General features: G+C 40.4%; 1 protein-coding gene across 1 annotated transcript in view; it reads right to left on the reverse strand.

Moving 5' to 3' along the window:
- The window catches only part of RTF1 (RTF1 homolog, Paf1/RNA polymerase II complex component), a 46,067-nt gene extending 23,612 nt beyond the window's left edge, over window positions 1–22,455 (reverse strand). Inside the window, exons 1-3 of the mRNA XM_043920265.1 lie at window positions 22,234–22,455; window positions 10,235–10,345; window positions 363–510 (exon numbers count right to left, since the gene is read on the reverse strand). Coding sequence (XP_043776200.1) covers window positions 363–510; window positions 10,235–10,345; window positions 22,234–22,455 — 481 coding nt within the window. The remainder of the gene's footprint in view (window positions 1–362; window positions 511–10,234; window positions 10,346–22,233) is intronic.

A 22,455-nucleotide genomic window follows, 5' to 3' on the forward strand; every position in this document is an offset into this window, starting at 1 on the left:
ACAAAAACATTTTTTACTGAGTTTTGTATTTGGTTCAAGGATTTTCCTCCTCAGTTACCCTATGAATATCTAAGAAAAATGAAAGAGAAGGCTCTCAGGTTAAGGTGAACGGAGACTCTAACGCAGAGACTCCTCGTGGGTTTCCTGGATGGGTTTCCAGGGCCTAACTAATGCTTTGGAATTGTAAGTATTTTTCTTGCTTCATTCAGATTCTAAACAGATACACGACCACTGAAAAGATTAGAGAGCGTTGCAATAAAGGCAGAGACCATACTGTAAATCAGGTACCTGTCCCCCTGATTTCTGATTCTGCAGCTTCTACCACGTTTTAAGAGTTCACTCCCAGGTCTAACCTGACTCACCTTCCTCAGGGGCTGAGCTCTCAGCTGAACTGTCTTTGTCCGAACTGCCTGAGGAAGCAGTTTTATTTGCCTGTTTCTTCATGGTTCCTTTCTTCTCTATTTTTCTGGCTTTTCCTTTCTTCTTATTTTTATTGCTCCCAAAAGTCCACTACAAGGAAAAAGGAAAAAGGAAAATTGAAACAGGAATTTTATTGAGAAAAGCTGTAAGATTCGAGAGTGAAGAGTTACCGATGTTCATAGAAATAATTTCAAGACTCTCTATTGCTTTGAATCCAAAACAAATACACTTTTATAGGAAGAAAGATAATGGTTTTTGAAATTTTAGTTAAAACTTCATAACTTTTTCTCAATAGAAAAGCAAGTATGTCATCTTAATGGCAAGTCAACTGAGTTAACTAAAACTCAACTGGTACAGAAAACAGCTTCTAATGTTTCCTGTGGCAGAGAGGTCAGTAATTGCTAGAGGTTGGTATGTCTGGGTTTCAGTACACAGTGCATAGTTTAGTTCTGGAGTGGGTCCCAGGAAGGCAGGGGGAATAAAGCGTGTCAGCAAGAGAGAACTTCAGAAAACACAGGGAGAAAAGGATGCAGGCCACTGTCTGGCATGGACAGTAGCACTGGTACCAACTCCAAAGAGGCAGAAAGTAAGTATATAATAGATCATGAAAAATATACATGTGTGTGTATCTTTTTTAAAAAATTTGCATGTATCACACTACAGTGCAGTGCTTAAATTTGATCATAAATAGGAGATCCCATACATCTAAATATAAGGAACCTGCAATTTGTATTATCAAAGTAACAGGGAGGCAATACACAATCACTCCAAGGCCAAAAAAAAATCATCTTCATCAAGCACTTTAATTATAAGGCTGAAAGAGCATAAAATCATTATTAAAATTCACAGAGACTATTTAGTTACATTAAACCATACTTCCTTTGATATTGTATTTATCAATTTAGGAGAATGATTTTAGGTGAAAAGTACTTTACTTGGAAAAACTTCATTTTATGTACTCTGAAAATAATATTTATAACCATCATGGACCTATTGTGTAACACAGAGAACTATATTCAATATCTTGTAATAATCTATACTGGAAAAGAATCTAAAAAAGAATATATACATATATAAATAAATACATCTGAATCACCTTGCTGTACACCTTAAAATAATACAACACTGTAAATCAACTATACATCAATAAAAATTTTATAAAACCCAGGAATTATAAAGCAAACTCAGATAAGACTAAATAAACCAATGAACAACCATGGAGGGGGAGGATAAAAAATAACATTCATCTTTCCAACATCATAGATTGAATTATAAATCTGGTATTGACAAAAAATTTCTATATGTAGTATTTTTTAAAAGCACCAAGTCTTTGTTCCTTTTATAATATGATCATCATAGACCCTATCTAACAATAGCCAGGCTCAGAAGTAAATTTATTTTGGAGTTTTTTAGGGGGTGTGGGTGGTGGGATAGTTCTGATGAAGTTTCCATCTTAGAAATGCTCCAGATGAGCTATTTTTAAGAACCACAGTCTGTTAATTTACCTTGATAAAATATTGTGAAAGGGTGCTATTTTAATCTTCTGATTTTTCATTTTAATTTACTCAGTTATTTTAATTGCTACTTTATTTTTGTACTCAGGAGCTAGGAAGAAGGGACAAGTGAAAATAAAACAGCTACATGTTCTAGATGATACCTTAAGTGAATAAATGACATATGAAGTAATACATCATTTATATATTAAGTGAATATATAGTTAATGGCAACTCTATAAGTGAATTTACTTCTCAAACTTTTAACATTTCAACACTCAGTCACTATTGAGAAACAAATTCCAATGCTTTTAATGGCTATGTTTCAACCATTTCAAATCTTAATCATTCAAGGAAGATACTTTCTAGGTCATTTTGAAAGAATCCAAGAGGCCAAAGTAATCAGTTTCTTAGTTAACTGAGCTGAAATATATCAACTTCCTATGCTGGCAATAGAGATATTATACTTGTTTCAAGAAATATTCCAACTATGCATATGACAGTCAATAAATATTGATCATGAAAATGAGCATGACCCATCTCTTCTAAACAGGGTGTCTTTTCAGACTTTTTACAGAAATCCCTTCTTTGTACAAAGAGGTCCCTTTATACTTCTACCCAAAGGTAATATGGAAAGGCTCAGAACATAAAGGCTGAGTTTACTGGGGTCACATGTATCAAGATGGGCTAGGGTCTACTTCTGCCCACAGATTAGTATTACTCATCTGCAACAGAATCAAATTCTGAAATTCTGGGTGAGGGCAAGGGGGGAGTGTGTAAAAGCAAAAAGGGCTTAAATGTGAGGCCTCACAGGTGAACTCAATTCAGGAGGTGCTAGAAAGCTGTGCGTCTTCCTTTTCCACTGTCCATCAGCTTCAATCTGCCACTGCCTAAGCTCAACAACTGTCATCTACAGCTTATGATGCTTAACCCCTGGGTGAGAGGGAAGAAAGGTAAGCGTTAAAATAGAAAAAAATAAAATGTTTCAATTTAACAGGGGTTTTCCTGGCTGAGCTGGTAAAGAATCCGCCTGCAATGCAGGAGACCTGGGTTCGATCCCTGGGTTGGGAAGATCCCCCGGAGAAGGGAAAGGCAACCCACTCCAGTATTCTGGCCTGGAGATTTCCATGCACTGTATAGTCAATGGGATCACAAGAGCTGGACACAACTGAGTGACGTTCACTTTCACTTTTCCTGGCTGAACCTAGGTGTGGGAAGGGAACCTTGTTTTCTTTCCAACAATTTTCAAAAGAAATGAGATGACAAAGCTGCCTCACCTCCCATGATGCTGACTCAATAGAGTCTGTCATGCCAATGGCAAACAGCCAAACTCACTATATATGACAGGCTTTCAGGGAAATTTTAATAATGTAGGTAACTTTAGTTTAAAAAATAAAACTTCTTATGAATACATCTTTAAGAATAATATGTGCCCACTCCAGTATTCTTGCCTGGAAAAGTCCATGGACAGAGGGGCCTGGCGGGCTGCAGTCCATGGGGTCACATGACTGAGCATGTGTGCACAAGGGTGGAGGGAGACGGGCTGGTAGCAAAAAAGTGGGAGAACTAAAAAAAAAAAGAAAAAGAATAATATGTGTTCATCATATGAAGCTTTGGGGAAAAAATAGTATTTTTAAAGCTAAGAAAAGAAAAAAACTGTATTTCTACTGCCTAAAGGTAAATAATCACTTAAAATATGGCGCCCAGTCTCATTATTCCTAATTAATATAGAGAAAGAGACTCAAATTGGTCCTGATAATCTCCCAAAAGATTTTCTTCTCCTGAAGAACAGGTCATATTTGTAATATTTTACATTTATTCCTACAATCCAGAGGTTTCTGAGTGTTTCCTGGATCTAAATATATCTAAGTACATATTTTAAATATTTGCCCAGTACCTCTCCTCTCAAGATCACAGACCCTAATAAACCATAAAGGAGATGGTCAAGAATTGTGGCAGGCAAAATCAATGTAGAAATAATCTTAACCCAACCATTAGCCCCGGAGAAGGCAATGGCAACCCACTCCAGTACTCTTGCCTGGAAAATCCCATGGACGGAGGAGCCTGGTAGGCTGCAGTCCATGGGGTCGCTAGGAGTCCGACACGACTGAGTGACTTCACTTTCACTTTTCACTTTCATGCATTGGAGAAGGAAATGGCAATCCACTCCAGTGTTCTTGCCTGGAGAATCCCAGGGACAGGGGAGCCTGGTGGGCTGCCAACTATGGGGTCGCACAGAGTCGGACACGACTGAAGCGACTTAGCAGCAGCAGAAGCCATTAGCCCAGAGATTGCTTACCTATTCCTATCAAAGTCTCATTCTGTTGACTCTAAGACAGAAGGAAAACTAATTCTTTCATTGCCAGAGGGTGGTAGTAAATGGAGTCTAAAGAGTACAGGGTAGGATTAAAGACATATTCTTAGGCTTTCCCCATCCAGGAGAGAGTAGAAGAAATGACCTGGCTTTTCTTAATTAGGTTTGGGAACTATGGCTGTAATGAAAGGCAAGCTCTGTGGTTACCTTAAAAGTGCTCTAAAATGCACCACACAGAAGACAAGAATGAGAAAACGAGTGCCTGCTGATTTGCATCCGAGGACAGAGCCAGAGCATCCCCAGAGGATAGTTGCTTAAAAACAATGTGGAAAAGGGAAAGGATCGACCGCCAGTCAGGACTCACACACTGCCATTCTGCTTTCCCCAGCACTCACATGCAAGCAGGCCCACACAAAACACCAGGGAAGCATTATGTCCGTACGCAGTGATGGAAACCTAAACAGTGACTAGAAGGAAGATGTTTTCTTAAGTAATAAATTAAAAGAAATTAGCACTTTGACTCTCACTCCTGTAACAGATACTCTAATGGATGGCAATTATCTAATGATACAAAGAGGGTTGGGAAGTACTACATCACCCTGTGCCAGACTGACTGTGTAGGGGGTATTATAAGCAGGTCCCTACTCTGGGAAGCAGCTGACCTTCCTGGCACTCAGCTGAAAGACAGGAAGGAACATGGGGTGGGGCGTGGCTGCCTTGGGCTTGGGTGGCATTGACATGCTGCGTACTCTGAGTATCCTGGAGACAGAAAAGCAAAGAAACTTCAGCATTTCAGAGAGGTTATCTCTAATGGGCAAGGAAGATCATATTCTAGATCTCAGGACCCAGAGTAGAAACCACTGCAGTGCAGTTATTCCTGAAATGAATTTAGAGTGAAATGACATACTTTGAGGTAAGTAGGGTTTAAGAAAAACAGCTGTGCTAGTGATAAACTACAGGAATAGAGGTTCAAAGAATTGGAATAAGGCCCAAGCCCTCAACTTGAGACTGTTTCCTTATCTGTAAAGAAGGAATAATACTTGACCACATATCAGGGTAGTGTGAGACTCAAAGGAGACTGAATGAAAGATGTTTAGAGCACATCAGAAACTATGAAGCTCTATATAAATGGAGGGTACTATTTTATGATGGGAAAAGGAAACCAGATATTCTGTGAGCCTCTGTCCTGTAATCTGTAATAAGGAAATCCAAATGATCTCTATGACCCCTTGGAGTTTTAAAGTTGTAGGATTCTATATGAACTGAGTATTATACTAAATTGAAGCACTTGTCAAAAGGGTTCAGTAGTCATTATTCTAGATCTAAACAGTGGCCAATAAAGAGCTGTGTGGGGAGGGCATGGTTCCTGATTTAGGTAGTTTTCTTTCTCCCCTTGAAGATAGAAAAGGATCAGCAAAGCTGAAGAGTAAACACAAATGTCAGCCTAAAGGACACGAGGAATAGCTGAAGTTTTCTTTTTCCTTAAAAGAAATTAATTACTTTGTAATTAATCACAGTACAAAGAACACTACTGTACCTTATAATCAAGCAATCATGCATATTTAACTGGAAAACACAATCACAAGAATCCCTATGCTCAATCACAAATACTTATAATGTGGTTGTGGAGATAAAAAGTGAAACAGAAACGATACCAAAAAACAAAGTAAAATATAATCAGTACTCCACTGCACTGTGTGGTAAGAAGTGTCAGATTTGCTGGACACAGTTTAAGCAAGTGGTCCATGAAAATCACTTTATTTTTCTTATGATGAGATTTTCTGGTCTCTAGAAAATGAGGTGCTGCAGTATGGTAATCTACATAGCCAAGAACCAAAAAGTATGTTAAAAAAGAAAAAAAGGCTTATGAGCAATTCAAACAGCTACCGTTAAATTCAAGCAGAATATTCACACAAACTCTATGGGGCCCTGGCTTCCTGACCCCAGAGCAGATCAGATACAGGAGCCGGAAGAGAGCCATCACTAGGAGATGAGACAATGGCCACTGCTTACCTACAATACTGGGGGGAAAGGAAAGGTACCAAAACCAGCACTACACAGCCTGGTATTCTGGAAGTCACTATTTCATAGTACTAAATCAGTTTAAAAAACTGTATTTGACAAAATTTATCCAAAAATTTCAAATATAATAGATTTAAACTTTCAAGAGTTTAGTTTTAGTACTGGGATAATTCATCTCCATGCAACATCTTTTTCTACAAGTATTGTGTGTATGAAAACCTTACTATACACACTGAAAAATATTAGCTTGGCGGTGAAGGCCTTTATCGGAAGTGCGAGCTGATTATGTATTATCTGCATGGTAAAGCAGTAACAAAACTTTGCTCTTGGGTATCTCAGCCAACTTTCTGGAAAATTAGTTATTAATAAATGAATTTTGAGTAAAACTTGTATCCTTTTCAAAATGTCCTATTAAAAAATATTGGAGCCAGCAAGCAATAATAAAGTAGTGGAATAGGACTGCGACTAGATCAACCTGGGAGCACCCAAAAGATAAATGGGATAAAAGGGAAAGAGAAGAAGCTTCAGAAAGAAAGAAAGTAGAAAACAATGGAATGGGGGAAAGAAAGAAGAGACCAGAGTTTTGAAGAGGTGGTAAGCTGGAGCATGAAGCTCATCTAGAAGGGCTGACCCAAGTTCTGGGAAAGAAAAACCTGGCGTGACAAGCAGTCAACGACAGGGCGGGGCCAGATGCTTTTATTTCTCAAAAGTGTAGAAAACAGGGCTGTACGTGAAGCTTTTTAAAATAATCATTCTCAGTCAGGCTGAGGGTGTTAGGACATAAGTCTGATGTCCCCTTACTTTGTCTAATGTAGTTATAGTCTGCTTTGAACAACAACAAAAAAGGTTTTCTTGGTATCTCACATGATTTTCACTGGTAGCAAGTGAAAATCTAGGTTTTCTTCTTATGTCTTATCTAGGTGCAGCTATCTGTTATCATGAGACCCACCATGTTTCTAAAAAGGACTCTGAACTACCCGATTTAGGACACTGTTCCTCCTAGCAGACTTCTGTTTCAGTCATTTTTTTTTTTAACTTCATCTCATGAATGAGCACTGCTAATTCTCTTCCTTCTAAGCTTGTTATTTTTCTTCGCTGCCACTCCTGTCTGCACCCTTGGTGGTGCTTCTCTTATCAAATGCTTTCAGGGACAAGAAGTGACGGTACCAACATGCCACAACACAGCATTATAAACTACCATTGAGGTGTATTTTCCAATTTCCCAGGCATGGTCAATGTAAATGTTACAGAAAGAGTTCTACTTCTTATTTTCTCATGTGCCCAAGATATGACTGAGAATAATTCACTCAGCAAAAATAATACCGAAGCATATTTTCTTTCATTAAAGTTAGGTATTCCTTACCCCCGACAGAGACTACAAATGAAATCTCTACTATTCCCTCCTGAAATGAACATTTTCTTTCTTTCTTTTTTTTTGGACTATACCACACAGCTTGTGGGATCTTAGTTCCCTGACCAGGGATCAAACCCGTGCCCCAGGGAGCTGAAGTGATGAGTCCTAACCTCTGGACCACCAGGGAAGTCCCTATAATTGAAACTTACACTTAATATCCACTGTACCCACTTTTTTTCTGGATAGGAAACTTTCATAACTTCTTTGCATCTCCCTCCCCAACCCTATTAGTTAGCCAGATATCTTCTTATTCTAAAGTCAGTGCGTGTCTCTCCTTAAGACAAACCACCCGTTAACCTAACTCAGTTGTTCCTGACAAATTTTCTGTTCCAGCAAATCTGAGGGGAACAGTATTCTTCTTTCTATCTGTATTTATCATTGCTAATGACAATAAACCATAAAAGAGTCACATGGGAGGGGAAAAGTGTTAGGAGGTGTATATGGCAGCCATAAATCTGAGTTTACCATGCTACTGAGTTCTCTAGTGGTTGGTAGGATTTTTTAAAAAAGATTTTCTTAATTGTCGAAAATAATGAAATATTCACCCTAACTTTGAGGTGCTTTGTGCTTAAGCTAGTAGCCTGGGTCAGAAACTGATAATGCAGACCAAAAAAGAGGCACCTTTCAGAATGGCCATGAAATAGAGACTGCTATTTCCAGTGAAGGGTGGGAAGATTGGAGCAGAGCTGCAAGAAGCCAGTGAGCCTGGGGGATGGGACGTGGAGGCAGCAACAAGAGCTAAGAACTTTGTGGGGGGAAAGTTACTCGAACTCTAATTCCCTCCTAGACAGGGTGCAGCCTGCCTGTCAGTTTTTTCTCTAATAAGTACAGAAGTAGCTGGTAGAGCTCTAAGGATGAAGACTCAAGAGCTGGTAAGTAGCTTCGAGTGACAAAGGGAATCCTGAGCTGGAAACATGTTTATGACGCTCGATCTACCCTAGCACGTGTTTGGGCTCCTCTAATACTGTGGAGTTGACACATAACTCTGACTGCTTGGTAGAAGCAGTTCAAAATGATGAAGGGATCCCTGTATACTCAGGAGTGATCTAATGATAGTACTATGGAGCTTCAAAGGATAGCTACTGATTTTTTCCTTAAGGAAGTACAAAGACCATAAACATGCTACAGGGTATTCCAAACACAACACAGATTTGGGATTACACTGTAGCAGCTGACTTCTGAAACATGGAAAATGAAAGTAGTTAATGCAGGAATAGTGGGGAAGGGAATTATTTCAAGATTTTTCTGTTCTATTTTTGCTTTTTTTTTTAAATAGAAAAAACAAAGCAAATTATTTCATGAAGTCCACTGCGTTTCTAATAGATTGGGTTACTTTATCAATTTTAGAGGAATTACAGTTCCTCCATGAAAAATAAATGAAACAGAATAAAATTCACACATTCACTACCTCTTATTGTCAAAACAATTTTAGGTCTGTTAAATTATTTAAGATTAAGAATATCACTACAGTCAATCAGAATGCAATCATTCCTAATCTGCATATGCAGGGCACTAGTAAATACTGTTCTGGCTGTTAACTAAATTTTATTATAACAAATATTTTTTTTTACTTCAGTGGAACTTTAAAACAAGATACTGTTAGTACAGTTAAAAATATTTTCCTGGGGAGCTTCCCTGGTGGTCCAGTGGTTAAGAATCTGCCTTGCAATGCTGGGGACACAGGTTCGATCTCTGGTCCAAGAGGATCCTACATACCTCAGAGCAACTAAGCCCAGCGCTACAACTACTGAAGCCCGCACCCGTGCTCAGCAACGAGAAGCCACCGTAATGAGAACCCCGCACGGCACGACGAAGGGCAGCCTCTGCTTATTGCAACCAGAGAAAGCCCACACAAAGCAACGAAGACCCAACATAGCCAAACGATAAAATACATAAATACAAAAATAAAAAATTTTTCCTAGACTGCTGGGCAAGAGATTAAACACAAAGGTGATATCCAGCCTCCCTCCAGGAAATTACTAAGGGGAAGAAAAGTATTTTAAATCAAATGAGGAACATGTAGGAGTGTTTCAAAGACCTTTCCCCTAATCTCTCTCTTCCATTAAAGTTCTGGATCTTCTAGGGCCTTGTTAGGTGGTGGGCAGCAGATTGGGAAAGTCACCTTGGCTTAAACAATGAACAGCTGGATGTTTCTCCATAATACCTAAAGACACCACTTTGGGGGATTTTGATTACATCTACCCAAAGAAAGCTTCCTGTCTTCCTAAAGTATTTTCCATTAAAATTTGGCATTCTTGATAGAATTTCTTTTCTAACATAGAAATGGGGTTAAGAAGTTGACAAAAAAATTAAAGAGATGATGACTAACAAGTTCTGCCCCTTCTGTAAGAGTGCTGAAAATAAAAGACTAAAAAATGGTCACGGATGCACTGCAGAGGTACCTGCTGGGTAACTAGCAGTACAAAGAACATCATAATGTGAGAGCTTTCCATACCAATTTTCTTTCCCTAAGAAGTTCTCACAGATCTTAGGTGGGAAGGTCCTAGGTTAAGGAAAAGAGGCTGTCAGGATGCTCAAATGCCCATCATAGGCCTACCCCTTCACACCCACCTCGTCATCGCTGTTAGATGTCTCTGAGTCTGAGGAGGCAGCAGGCTGACTCACAGGCGGCTCCTTCTCTTCAGAGTCACTTCGCTTCCGCTTTGCCAGGGACAAGAGTTCCTGAGAGGGCAAAGTAGCCACATGAGTTTTGTTTACAGAGAAAATACATCCAAAAATACTACAATGCCCACCTTCCCTAAATCTCTTCTACCTCTTTGTGGTTGCAATAAAAAAATACTGTCATGGGAACTTTCATCACATGAACAGTCGGACTGCCACACTCCTAAGTGCTAAAGAAATGTTTTCAAAATCTGTCCTGGGAATTCCCTGCTGGTCCAGTGGTTAAGACTCTGCACTTTTACTGCCAAGGGCCTGGGTTCAATTACTGGTGGGGGAACTAGGATCTCACAAGTCATAAAGCACAGGAAAAAAAAAAATCTGTCCCTTCAATGGGAGATGTATGTCTGATATGGAGAAGTGACTAGAAAACTGAACGGTAGGCTACCCCCTTATGTGTCACTCGTTCAGTCGTGTCCAATTCTTTGCAACCCCACGGACTGGAGCCTGCCAGGCTCCTCTGTCCATGGGATTCTCCAGGCAAGAATACTGGAGTGGATTGCCATTTCCTTCTCCAGGGGATCTTCCCAACCCAGGGATAGAACCCGGCTCTCCCCCATTGCAAACAGATTCTTTACCATCTGAGCCCCCAGGGAAGCCCCAGGCTACCCCCAAATTTCCTCTATAAGTTACAGAAGTACTGATCTCAGGACCATGTCTACAAGGGTAATCTGCTCCCTGTCCTGAGTGGTAGAGCCAATACTCTGAGCATCCTCTTACTATATATATAATTCATGGTAAAACTGGCATCTGTGGCGCTGTTCGGAATAAGCTGACAAACTCTAAGTTTCTGAAAGTGAAAGTCGCTCAGTCATATTCAACTCTTTGTGACCCCACGGACTGTAGCCTGCCAGGCTCTTCTGTCCATGGAATTCTCCAGGCCAGAATGCTGGAGATCTTCCCAACCCAAGGACGAACCCAGGTAGCCTGCATTGTAGGCAGATTCTTTACCGTTTGAGCCACCAGGGAAGCCCAGTAAGTTTCTGAGGTAGTTTTATGAATGCTTAAACCAGGGGGGGAAAAAGTATATTTCTGGTGCTTAACCCAGGGTCAAACAGGAAGGATGCTGACCACTACATCAGAATCCTAATTTAACAACCCAAATATTTCCATTCACCATCTCTGCCTTGTCCTGGTGATTTAAGAGATTAAAGGGGAAGAGATATGCCGTTTAGTAAGTTGAGGCTACAACCAGGATTTGCTCTTTCACGTGGTTCCCTCTCCTGTTAGTCCTCCCCAACTCAGTTCAATCATTCAAAAACACAGCAAATGGATACTTGCTCTGGTTCTTGCTCTTGGATAATATCAATACCAGCCCAAAATTATATTGCACTTACCAGATGTCAGGTACTTTTCTAAGCAGCTAACATGCAATCTTCACAACAGCCTTAAGGTAAGTATCATCATCACCCCCATTTAAAGATAAAGAAAACTAAGTAGTAGGAAAGATTAAGTAATTTACCCAAGATAATACAGCGAGTGTATGATAGAGTCAGGATTCAAACCAGGACAGATAAAATCCTAGTTCCTATTTCAATCATGGTTTACATTTTCCCCTTGTGCCAAAAAATAGAGAAAAATACAACTAATAAATACTAGTAGCATTATTCCTTGATGATGATGGTGCTATACAATTACAGATTAAGTGCCAAGACAAAATTTTAAAGACTGCTATAAAATATCTGTTTTCCTCTTCCAGTCTCTTTCTATTTTAGGAGTATACCCTCCTTGGCCAGAATGAGAAAATGACCTTCTCAGATTAACAGCTGACATGATCTCGTCTTCATAAGCAGTCATGAAACGTTACTCTTCTCATTTCCTTAGACAGAGCTGGCATACTAACTTCCTGAAAAGGCTTCAGATCATAAGAACACTCTCCTTTTTTCATACCAAAATGGTAACTCCTACTGACCAAATACGAATTGCAACATATTTGTGTGCTTATAGTCTTTTAAAAAGGAGTATGTCATTTACATATAGTATGTTTTATCCTTTCTTATGGACAGTTCTATGAGTTTGACAAATACAGCTGAACTACTCTTGTGAACCAGATATAGGACAGTCCCATCATGCCCTCCAAATTTTGCTGTAATTTGCACTGGTCAATAGCAGTCACTACTTTCGTCTGAAAAAGTAGAGCATGTACGATCTTCAGCCTTTTCAGGAAGTTAGTGTTCTTCATCTCCCTCCCTCCATTCCCTGGCAATCACAGACCTGCTTTCTGTCCCTATACATCTGCCTGTCATAAAATATCATACAAATGGAATTATGTAGCAGGTAGTCTTTTGAATCCGGTTTCTTAGAATAATGCATTTAAGATTCATCCATGTTGCTGAGAAAGGTATCGGCAGTTTGCTTCTTTTTATTGCTGAGTAATATTCCGTTGTATGGATATACCACACTTTACCCATCTGCCAGGTGAAAAACATCTGGATTGTTCACAGCTTGGGGCAATTATTGGTTCATGTAAGGTTTTCATGTAAATACTAGTTTTTGTTTCACTTTGATAAATGCCGAGGAGTGGTATTGCTGGGTTATAGTTGTGTACGGCCTTTACTATTATCTTTTTTCCACATTACTTTCATGCAAATTTATAAAAATTGGAAAGATTTCTGATTAGTAATTTTTTCCTGACCCTTTGAGGTTCACAAATGCAACAGAATTCTGTTTTGTAATAATACCAACTCATTATAACATGGATTTGGATATGTTGGCAATCAAATTCTTCCCTGAAACAGCCTATTACAAGCAGTAGATATCCACTGACAGTTACTGTAACTAAAGTGTTAAGATGTTAATATTGTCTTCCTGTTAAAGAGATTCCACATGATATTAAAAACCTAAGACAACTAATAAGAACCCATGTAAGTTATCTGTATAGCACAGAGAACTCTACTCAAAACTCTGTAATTGACCTATATGGTAAAAGAATCTAAAAAAGAGTGAATATATGTATTACTGATTCACCTAGCTGTATACCTGAAATTCACACCACACTGCAAATCAAATACACCCCAATAAAAATTTAAAAATAAATATGTAAATAAAATAAAAGATAACAATCCAGCAAATGGCTCTTCATTAGTGGACAATTGCATCTGACAGGCACAGTCCTTCTACAGCATTAAATACCATATAAACAAAGTACAGAGACAGCAAAGACCTTAAAAAGTGTGAAAGATACTCCTTCCACAAGCTGAGAACTGTGTATGAAGTTACTGGGGAACTCATGGCAAGGCTACTCTTCACAGTTAAGTCCTTTATATTCTGAGGGCTCATTAATCAGCTGAACACACTAATGTGCAACAGAAACGTCTTGCCAATACCGCACACACGAAGAGATAGATTTGTTACCTGTAGGGGTGGATTTATCTAACACCAAAATTCACAAAAGCCAGTTTAAAACTGATTCATGCATGGGGGTAGATCTACCTGTAGCTCTCTCTTGCCAGGCCCACTTCACTGTGCCACCCTGGTTGAGACGATGGTGGTGGTGTATGTCCAGCGGTTCTCTCACCATCCTCTCTGTATTTCATCACAGCTAGTGAAAACCTTCCCTACTTTTCTTGGCATTCCTCTAGGATGCCATGGCAGTGTAGGGTGCCAGCATGGTTTATCAAATTGAAACTGAACTAAAGATCTGCTGAGAGTAACGCCAATGCCCAACACACCACAGGTAAGGCTGTGTAGGATGCCACATCTGGCTTCCAGAGGAGTTTCATTAACACTGCTTGATATTTAACACTGAACTAGATGGCCAAAACTCAGACCCTAACAAAGCAAGCCTAACTACACTAAGGTAATATTTATTAAAATAGTATTATTTTGGTTAAAATTAGAATTTTAATCCATCCATATGTGAAAATTCATAAACCGGAGGATTGAATTCCCCCACCCTATCATTCACAGTGCACTTTTTGTGATGCCATGTTGCGATCAACTTGAAATAAAGCAATTTAGCTTCCCCTTACTCAAAGGAAATTAAGTCTCATCTCTTTAATCAAACCTCCCATAATCATACGAAAAGTGGGATACATATTCTGTACCTCAGATTAGGAGAATAAAAGCTCATATAGATAAACCTCAGAGATTTTTTTTTTTAATAGTTAATTAGCATGTATTTTTCACTTATTCATTCCACAAATACAACTAATGTTAAGTTATTACTGCCAATTAGGGTGACCAGACATCTTGGTTTGCTCAGGACTGTCCTGGTTTTAGCACTGAAAGTCCTGAATTCTGGGAAATTCAGTTCCTGGCAAGCCGGGACAGATATTAATAGTTCCCCCGCTATCAGCACCTACTATACACCAAGCTCTGAGTAGACAGTCATGAAGATACATAATCCTTTGATCTCCCAGAACTGAAAACCAAGTGAGGGGGTTTATGAATAACTGATTCACTTTGCTGTACACTTGAAACTAACACAACGTTATAAATCAACTATACTCCAAAAATTTTTTTTAATAAATAAAATCAAGTGAGGGAGAGAAACAACAAATAGGTAAAGAAACAATTATATCTAGTAATAAGTGCTAAAAAGGTGGTTATCAAGTGGATGGAACACCGATCTGCAATAAGGTGATTGCTTCTTTGAGGCAATGGTATTTAGGCTGAGACTAGAAACCTGGCGAAAGGAGACGGGGGTGCACAGTCTTCTGGACAGAAGTCTACAGATAGAATAGATAAGGCCCTGAGACTGGCAACAGCTTGGCTTAACCAAAGAACTGAAAGGGAACCACTGTGACTAGAGCTTCTTAGGCAAGGGGTGGGGGGGTGATGGAATGAGGCAGGTTAGAGGCAAGAAGAAACCACATCATTCCCAGGTTTACAAAGCAGGCTCAGGAGAACAAATTTTATTAGAAGGCAGTGGGGAGCCTTCATCAAATGATTTTAAGCTAGGGAAGTAACCATCCCCGACAGGGTTTTTAAAAGAGCACTCTGACTAACAGGAATAGACTAGAGGGCCAGGGAAGAAGTAGAGAGGGGCCCACAGCAGGGTAATCAGAGAGGATGGTGGCCTGGACAGCCTAAGTAGCCACAGGGACAGAGGGAAGTGGGAGGGCTTGAGAGATGCTGAGTAAAGAGTAGTAATTCACAGAGGTGTAAATCTGAGATTAATTCCTATATTTTTTCTTTCATATCAAAATTGTTGATAGAAGAACATCATTCCAACAGTGGACACTGGTTATTTTTAAAGAATAAGGAACACAGCCACTGTGTACATACATGTATGTGGGATACATGTATCCCATACATGTATCTGTACACACATGTATGTCCCATTCTTTTTTGCTGGAACTGTTTCAACAGGCATGCACTATTTTTCTTTTTTTTATGCACTATTTTTATAATTAAAAAAACAAAAGAAAACAAACCAAACCAATGAACAAACACAAAAACCCTTCAGAAGAAGTAATTCCAAAGTGACAGTATAACATTCTTTTACATATCGCATGACTGGAGCTAAATGTGGCAACTTCTCCTTCCAATTTCCAGCAAAGTGATTATAGTTATAGATAAAATACTGTGCTATATAAATGCCCACACTGCCACAGAATTGATAAAATAAAATCAGCTTTCAACACAATCAAAATAAAAAGTACATAAAAATCTTTAGGAGAAGGAAATAGCAACCCACTCTAGTATTCTTGCCTGGAGAATCCCATGGACAGAGGAGCCTGGCAGGCTATAGTACATGGGGTCGCAAAGAGTCGGACACGACTAGGCGACTAAACCACCACCACCACAGCAAAGAACTAACACAACACTGTAAATCAACTATACTTCAATAAAAAATAAAAATTAAAAAAAAAATCTTAAAAAAATTATATTACTGTTACTTATTTACACTTGGTTCCCTCTTTGAATACTTTCTAACTAATGCACATTAGGCCTTATAGAAGAGGTATCAGTATTACAGCAGAGGCTAGAGTAATAACTCCCAATCTGACAGAGTCCCTTTTATCTCTAAGTGACTCTACTATACAGAAAAGTTAGAATCTAACTTTCTACCATGGATATGCAACAAGCAGCATTTGCTTATTCAGCAATGATTTATTAATTGTCTACTCTGTGTCAGGCAGGCATTATTTTCAACTACCTACAATATTTCCACTTGAGAGTCTCCTAAGACAATTTTAATCTCTACACATCTAAGACTGAACACATACGCTTCACCTCTAAACCTGATCTTCTTCCAGGGTTCCCTATCTCATGCCCGAACATCCTCTTCCTCACCCCCAGCATCCAATCAATCATCAAACTCATAGTTTCATAGTGTGAATATTATGTCCTACTGAATCCACTTTCTGCTGTGTCTATAACTACACCAGACCAAGTCAGGCATTCATTCAACAAATATTGACAAGGTACATGCAGTAGGCCGGACACTTCAAGATGCAGGGACACTCCCTCTCAGAGCTTCCATTCTAGTGGAACTTACCCTCTCCACGATCTCTCACCTGGACTCCTCTATCTGCCACCTAACCGGTGTCCCTTCTCCAGATTACTCTCCACATAGCAGCCTGGGAAAACTTTTCAAAAGTCAAAGGGGAACAGCTCTCCCAGCTTAAAATCCTCCACTGGTTTCTCATTACCCTCAGAATACAGTTCACAGTCCTGAATATTGCTGACCTGATCCTGCCAGTGGCTTAAAACTTCTTTTCAACCTCAGCCCACAGAGAGATAAATTATACCTTATGAAACAATATCTTTATAAGACAATACTTATCTTTACTAGGTCTGACATACCATTATTTTTTCTATTTGATTCAATTTTGTTTTTATTTTTAATACTGGTTGTGATCCACTAAACTGGTTTTTCCATTCTCAAAGGATCCCAAAAGACTACTTCTGCAGCTTCGCTTGTACCACTCTCCAACTGGTGATGTCGCAGTCACTCTGCTTCTTTCAGTTTCATGAGGGTGCTCGGTCCTTCCTGCCTCAACGGTTTTGTACATTTTGGTCCCTCAACCATGAACACTCACATGTCCCTGTACTCTTCAGTCCCCTATCTCCTTGTCCCTAACCCATATTCCAGGTCTCAGCTTAAATGTCGCTCCCATCAGGCGAGCTTTGGGTCCCACGTCAAACTGTCACAGCATCTTTGTTCTTCCTAACCTGTAACGTGAGTGTAAGGAAATGACTCTCTGAGCAATTCCAGCACCTGTCCCTCCCTCTGTGCCCCCTACTCCCAGCTCCTGAAAGGTGGAAATTGCTTCCATTTTGTTCATCCAATAGCCTTATTGTCTAGCACTGTCTAACACATTTGTTGAAAGATTAAAAAAAACAAAAAACAATCTTTCCTTTTGGGGAACTTAGGAAGGGGGCAAATAAGTACACCAAGAGAACGGGTGTTGAAAGACAGGTTTTCAATTTTTCCTAAAAGCCTCTCTGTTATGGCTCCCACTGGACTCAACCTTCCCAGCACTATTTCTAAAGGATAGTCAAGTGAAACTGGCAGATGAGTTACATCAGGCCAGATGCAACATTATCACACAAATTTTAAAACTTCACAAGTTAACACTGACACTTCTCACAAGTTCATCCTAGACTTCAAACTGCCCTGACTCATGAAAAAAGACTTTAGGGACTTCCCTAGCGGTCCAGTGGCTAAGACTCCATGATCCCAATGCAGGGGGCCTGTGTTTGATCCCTGGTCAGAGAACTGTAACTAAGAGTTCACATGCAGCAACTAAGAGTTTGCATGCCTCAACGAAGATTGAAGATCCCATGTGCTATAACTAAGACCTGGCACTGACAAAAAAAAAAAAAAAGACTATATTAATGAGAAGCACAACTTCTAAATTTCCCAACTTTTATGTGAAAGATTTGTGGAAGGATACTTGATAACAATGATATTTTAAACACATAATGTCTAAAAATAATTCCTACAAAATACTTAGGGGTCTATTAAAAAAATAAAGTTTAATTATGGCTACTTCAAGTAGCATGAGCAAAGAGGACAGGATAACACAATTGCAATCATTTTAAATAAGGATGAAAACTACAAAATCACTGTATGTAGCTTTTCTTTTTTCCTTGAAAAAGGCACAGTAAAGTTCTTTTTACAAACACTGAGTTGTATTGACTTGAATAGAAAACTTCTGATTCCTTTCTTCTCTTGGATGCTTTTCATATTAGGACCCACTGCATAAATATTATTCCAAAAGAGTGACACATTATCTCCACAGAGGTACATGGTGGGGTAAAAAAGCCTAGATTTGGCTCAAATTGTGTTATTTTTTCCCAAGAAGCACCAAAAGCAAATAACTCCATGATTTGCAATTCTAAGATGTTGAAAAAAAGGTGTGGCCAACATAAAAAATAAGGTCACTATCAGGTCAAATGTTAAAATGAGTCCTTCAAAGGTCTGAGTATTTAAAACCTTTGAAAGTTAAAACAAATTTCAAAGAACTCCAATTCAGTTACTACATACCTCTTCCCACCAAGAAGAAAGGGAAAAAATAAACAGGCCTCAAAAAAAGCATCCCAACAATTCAAACGGCTTCAGAGATTAGAAAAACCAGCTGCTTTGCCACCTTAAACATCTCTGTTAAGTTCCTTTGGTTATACATGCACACACACTATGGCTGAGACAGGAAGCTATTTCTCTCCCAGACTACTTACAGGGTCTTATGAAAAAGATTAACTTGCATATAGACAGTGGTCTTAGTGTTTAACACAAGTAAGTACCTGGACTATCACTGATAAAATGCCGTATTTTACCTCAGAGGATAGAGTCCCCTGTGAGTCTTCTGATTCAGTAGGTCTGGGATGGGAGCCCCTGCAAAGTACATCTTAAACAAGCAACCCAAGCAGTTTCATACATACATGTTCTTTCTCTCACCACCAGGAAAAACCAGTGTAGAAGGCTGACCTGCCTCACCTGCAGTAAAGACTAATTTGGAGGTAATATTTCTGACATAATGGCTTAGATTCCCACTTGGAAAACTCATAGACAAAGGATCTCCTTACTAACTGTGCTCCGTTCTCACACTTGACACTCAGAGATTTGTCATGGTTTGTTCTTTTCCACAAGGCCTGCACATTAGACAGCAAATACGATGTTATACCCCACCAATGAAGACCAAAAAATAGATGGAGGAGACCAAGGCATCTTGGTGAGGTAAGGCCCAGAAGGCATTAACTTTGTTCTGAGGATTCCTAAAGACTGCAAAACCAGGCTGACTTTGAACTTCTGCTAAAGATCTCTGGGAAAACTTCTAGAGAGCATAGAACTTTTCGATTCCTCTGAAAGCCTGGCACAGGGCTGAACAAATAGAAAGAAGGCACTGATGCCTGTTAGGATGCACAGGAAATGGGGATTTTGATCTGGTTCCCATCTGATAAAAGAATGCCAATGAGTTGAAAAGGAGAAAGTTGAAATTGCTGCTAAAATGTATTAGGTATTACTTACAAATTTTATGCTAATTTCTTTTTACTAATAGCTAAAAGTTGGGTTTAAAGTTGTAATCCCTTCAGTTTCTACTTTGAAAAAACTTTTTTGTGGATAAGGAAAAATCTTTCTGCTACAAAAGGAAGCTCTTTACTCATTTTATTTGTCAGACTTCTGTGGAAAATAATCAAAGACAGAATAATTTACAGCTCAGTTAATTTATCATCAGAAGAGATCTCTTAAGAGTGCTTTACCAAGGAAGCCCCCCAAATCATCTTTTAAACTGATGTATCAATTTCCTCTACTCAATATACTTTACAAACATGCATTCGAGTAACATAGAAAATGGTTATGAAATATCATTTTGCAATATGAAAACCAGATTAAGTTGGTATAGTGGAAAGAGCATAGGCCTTGCAGTCATACAGACTTGGGTTCAAATTCTACTACCAGGTTGTGTGAATCTAGGTAAGTTACATCTTCAACCTCCATTTTTCTTATATCTAAAATGGGGAAAATGGTACCTACTTCATCAGAATTTGAAAACCTGACAACTGTAAATAAAGCACTTAACTGAGGTGACGGGATGGCTCAGCGGGTAAAGAAACCACCTGCGATGCAGGAGACACAGGAGATGAGGGTTTGATACCTGGGTCAGGAAGATCCCCTTAAGAAGTAAATGGAAACCCATTCCAGTATTCTTGCCTGAAAAATCCCACGAACAGAGGATGCCAATGGACTAAAGCTCAGTCGCTTAGTCGTGTTCAACTCTGTGACCCCATGGACTGCAGCCCGCAGAGCTCCTCTGTCCATGGGATTCTCCAGGCAAGAATACTGGAGAGGGCTGCCATTTCCTTCTCCAGGGCTACAGTATCCTTCTACAGGTCTCAAAGAATCGGACATCACTGAGCGACTAAGCACACACAACACACAGGTGACTGGTTCACCACAGGCCCTATGTAAATGGTAACTGAAGTTATCATCAGAAATACATACATTTTTAAATTAGGAAATAGTTGTTTTTTAAGTTCTAATCCTAAGTGCCAGTCCAAACTTATCAGTCAAATGTTTACAGTCAAGAATATATTTTTACATATTTCAGGAGTCTTCCCTGTGGACATTTTCACCTTACCTTTCACTTTCTATCCCATAACAAGGTTTCTATCCCTTTGATACTTCTCCACAGGCTCCACTACTTCCTCATCACCTACCTCCATACTACCATTTTCAAAACAGCCCTCTTTTCTTCAACACCTCTCCAGCCCCTTTTTCTCAAAGTCCTCCCCTTTCATGCCCTAATATTTAAGTTCTGAGACCTCTGACCTAATACAGAGGACTCCCAAGAAGCCGTTTGTAGAAAAGCTTTAATTCTCAGGTGCTTGTACCAATTAATTCTTGCAACTACTCAATCCTTTGTAATAACCCAATCAGATACAGAAGGCTGATGTTTTATCTAGACTTTACAGTTATGGCCAAAGATACATAGCTAGAGAACAGCACAGCCTAGAACTCAAAAATTTCAGATTCTAAGTTCAGTACTCTCTACTCAACTTACAGAACTACTACCTCTTGCATATCCTTTCTTTATATAATTTGTTCACTAAACATGGGGGAAAACTCTCTTTGAATCTTCTGCTATCACTGGAGCACTGCTACAAAGGACAGCTTCCTCCCTATAGTATCTTCCAGAGTACATAAACAGTTCAAGCAACCCCAAGACAGTGAGACCTAGTTAGTTTCAATGGCTCCTGAACATCTTTCAAGTAGAAAGAATTCTGGGATGCTGCATGAAAAGGGCCAAGAGGGCCCGCCAGTCCCTCCATGCAGCCCTAGATGTTTCTCCACTTATGCCCACTTTCCTCCTCCCAAGAGCTTTCCTGGGTCTGACATCTCAATGGGGACCCTTAACAAACACAAACCACCCTAGCTGCCAAGTAGATTCGTGTCCACAGCTAAGTATTCTTCGCCAAGCAGAGCGATTCCCCTCCACTCTGTTTACAACCTCGTCTGAAAAACTTCATCTTCCACAGCCTGCACCTTCTCGGCCTCCCTCTCCCGCCCCCCCACCCCCCGCACCGCTCCACGATCACCCGTGCACCTCCTCCAAAACCTCCCAATCTCCCGGGTTGGCGAGCGATACTTTCTATCTCTCCGTGCCCGGATCGCCTGGCCTGCAGCCTGACGCCCCGATCTGGCCGTGGCAGACCAAGGATTCCTCCAGTTCCCCCAGTCCGAGGCCCACCAGCCTGGCCCCTGCCCCGCCTCCCCGCCCAAGGCGCCAAGTCCTCCGGGCTCTGTCTCCAGGCCCCGGCCAGACTCCAAGGGCCGCGGGCACTGCGGGGAGGACAGAGGGGGCGGCAGTGGCGTTCAGGACACGAGGCAGGCCGGCCGCTCCAGCCAGGAGGCCCGGGGCCCGACAGGCTCCCGACTCCCGTGGCCGGGACTCAGCCCTCCCGCTCCGCTGGCCCGCGCCTCCGCGGCCTGTCCTAACCTGATCCAGGTTCTCGTCGCTACCGCTGTCCTCCGTGTCTGAGTCGATCACGACGCGGCCTTTCCGCTTCTTTACCATCGTGGTCCCCCGGCTCCCACGCCGGACGCCGCCCGGACTCCCCTCTTGCCCGCCTGCCAGTGGGACCGCCACTGCCGCCGTCGCCGCCGCCGCCGCCGCCGCCGCCGCCGCTGCTGCTCGACCCACACAAAGGCGACCGCGCAT

Source organism: Cervus elaphus, chromosome 12 (assembly GCF_910594005.1).
Source record: "Cervus elaphus chromosome 12, mCerEla1.1, whole genome shotgun sequence".
NCBI classification, from domain to species: Eukaryota; Metazoa; Chordata; class Mammalia; order Artiodactyla; family Cervidae; genus Cervus; species Cervus elaphus.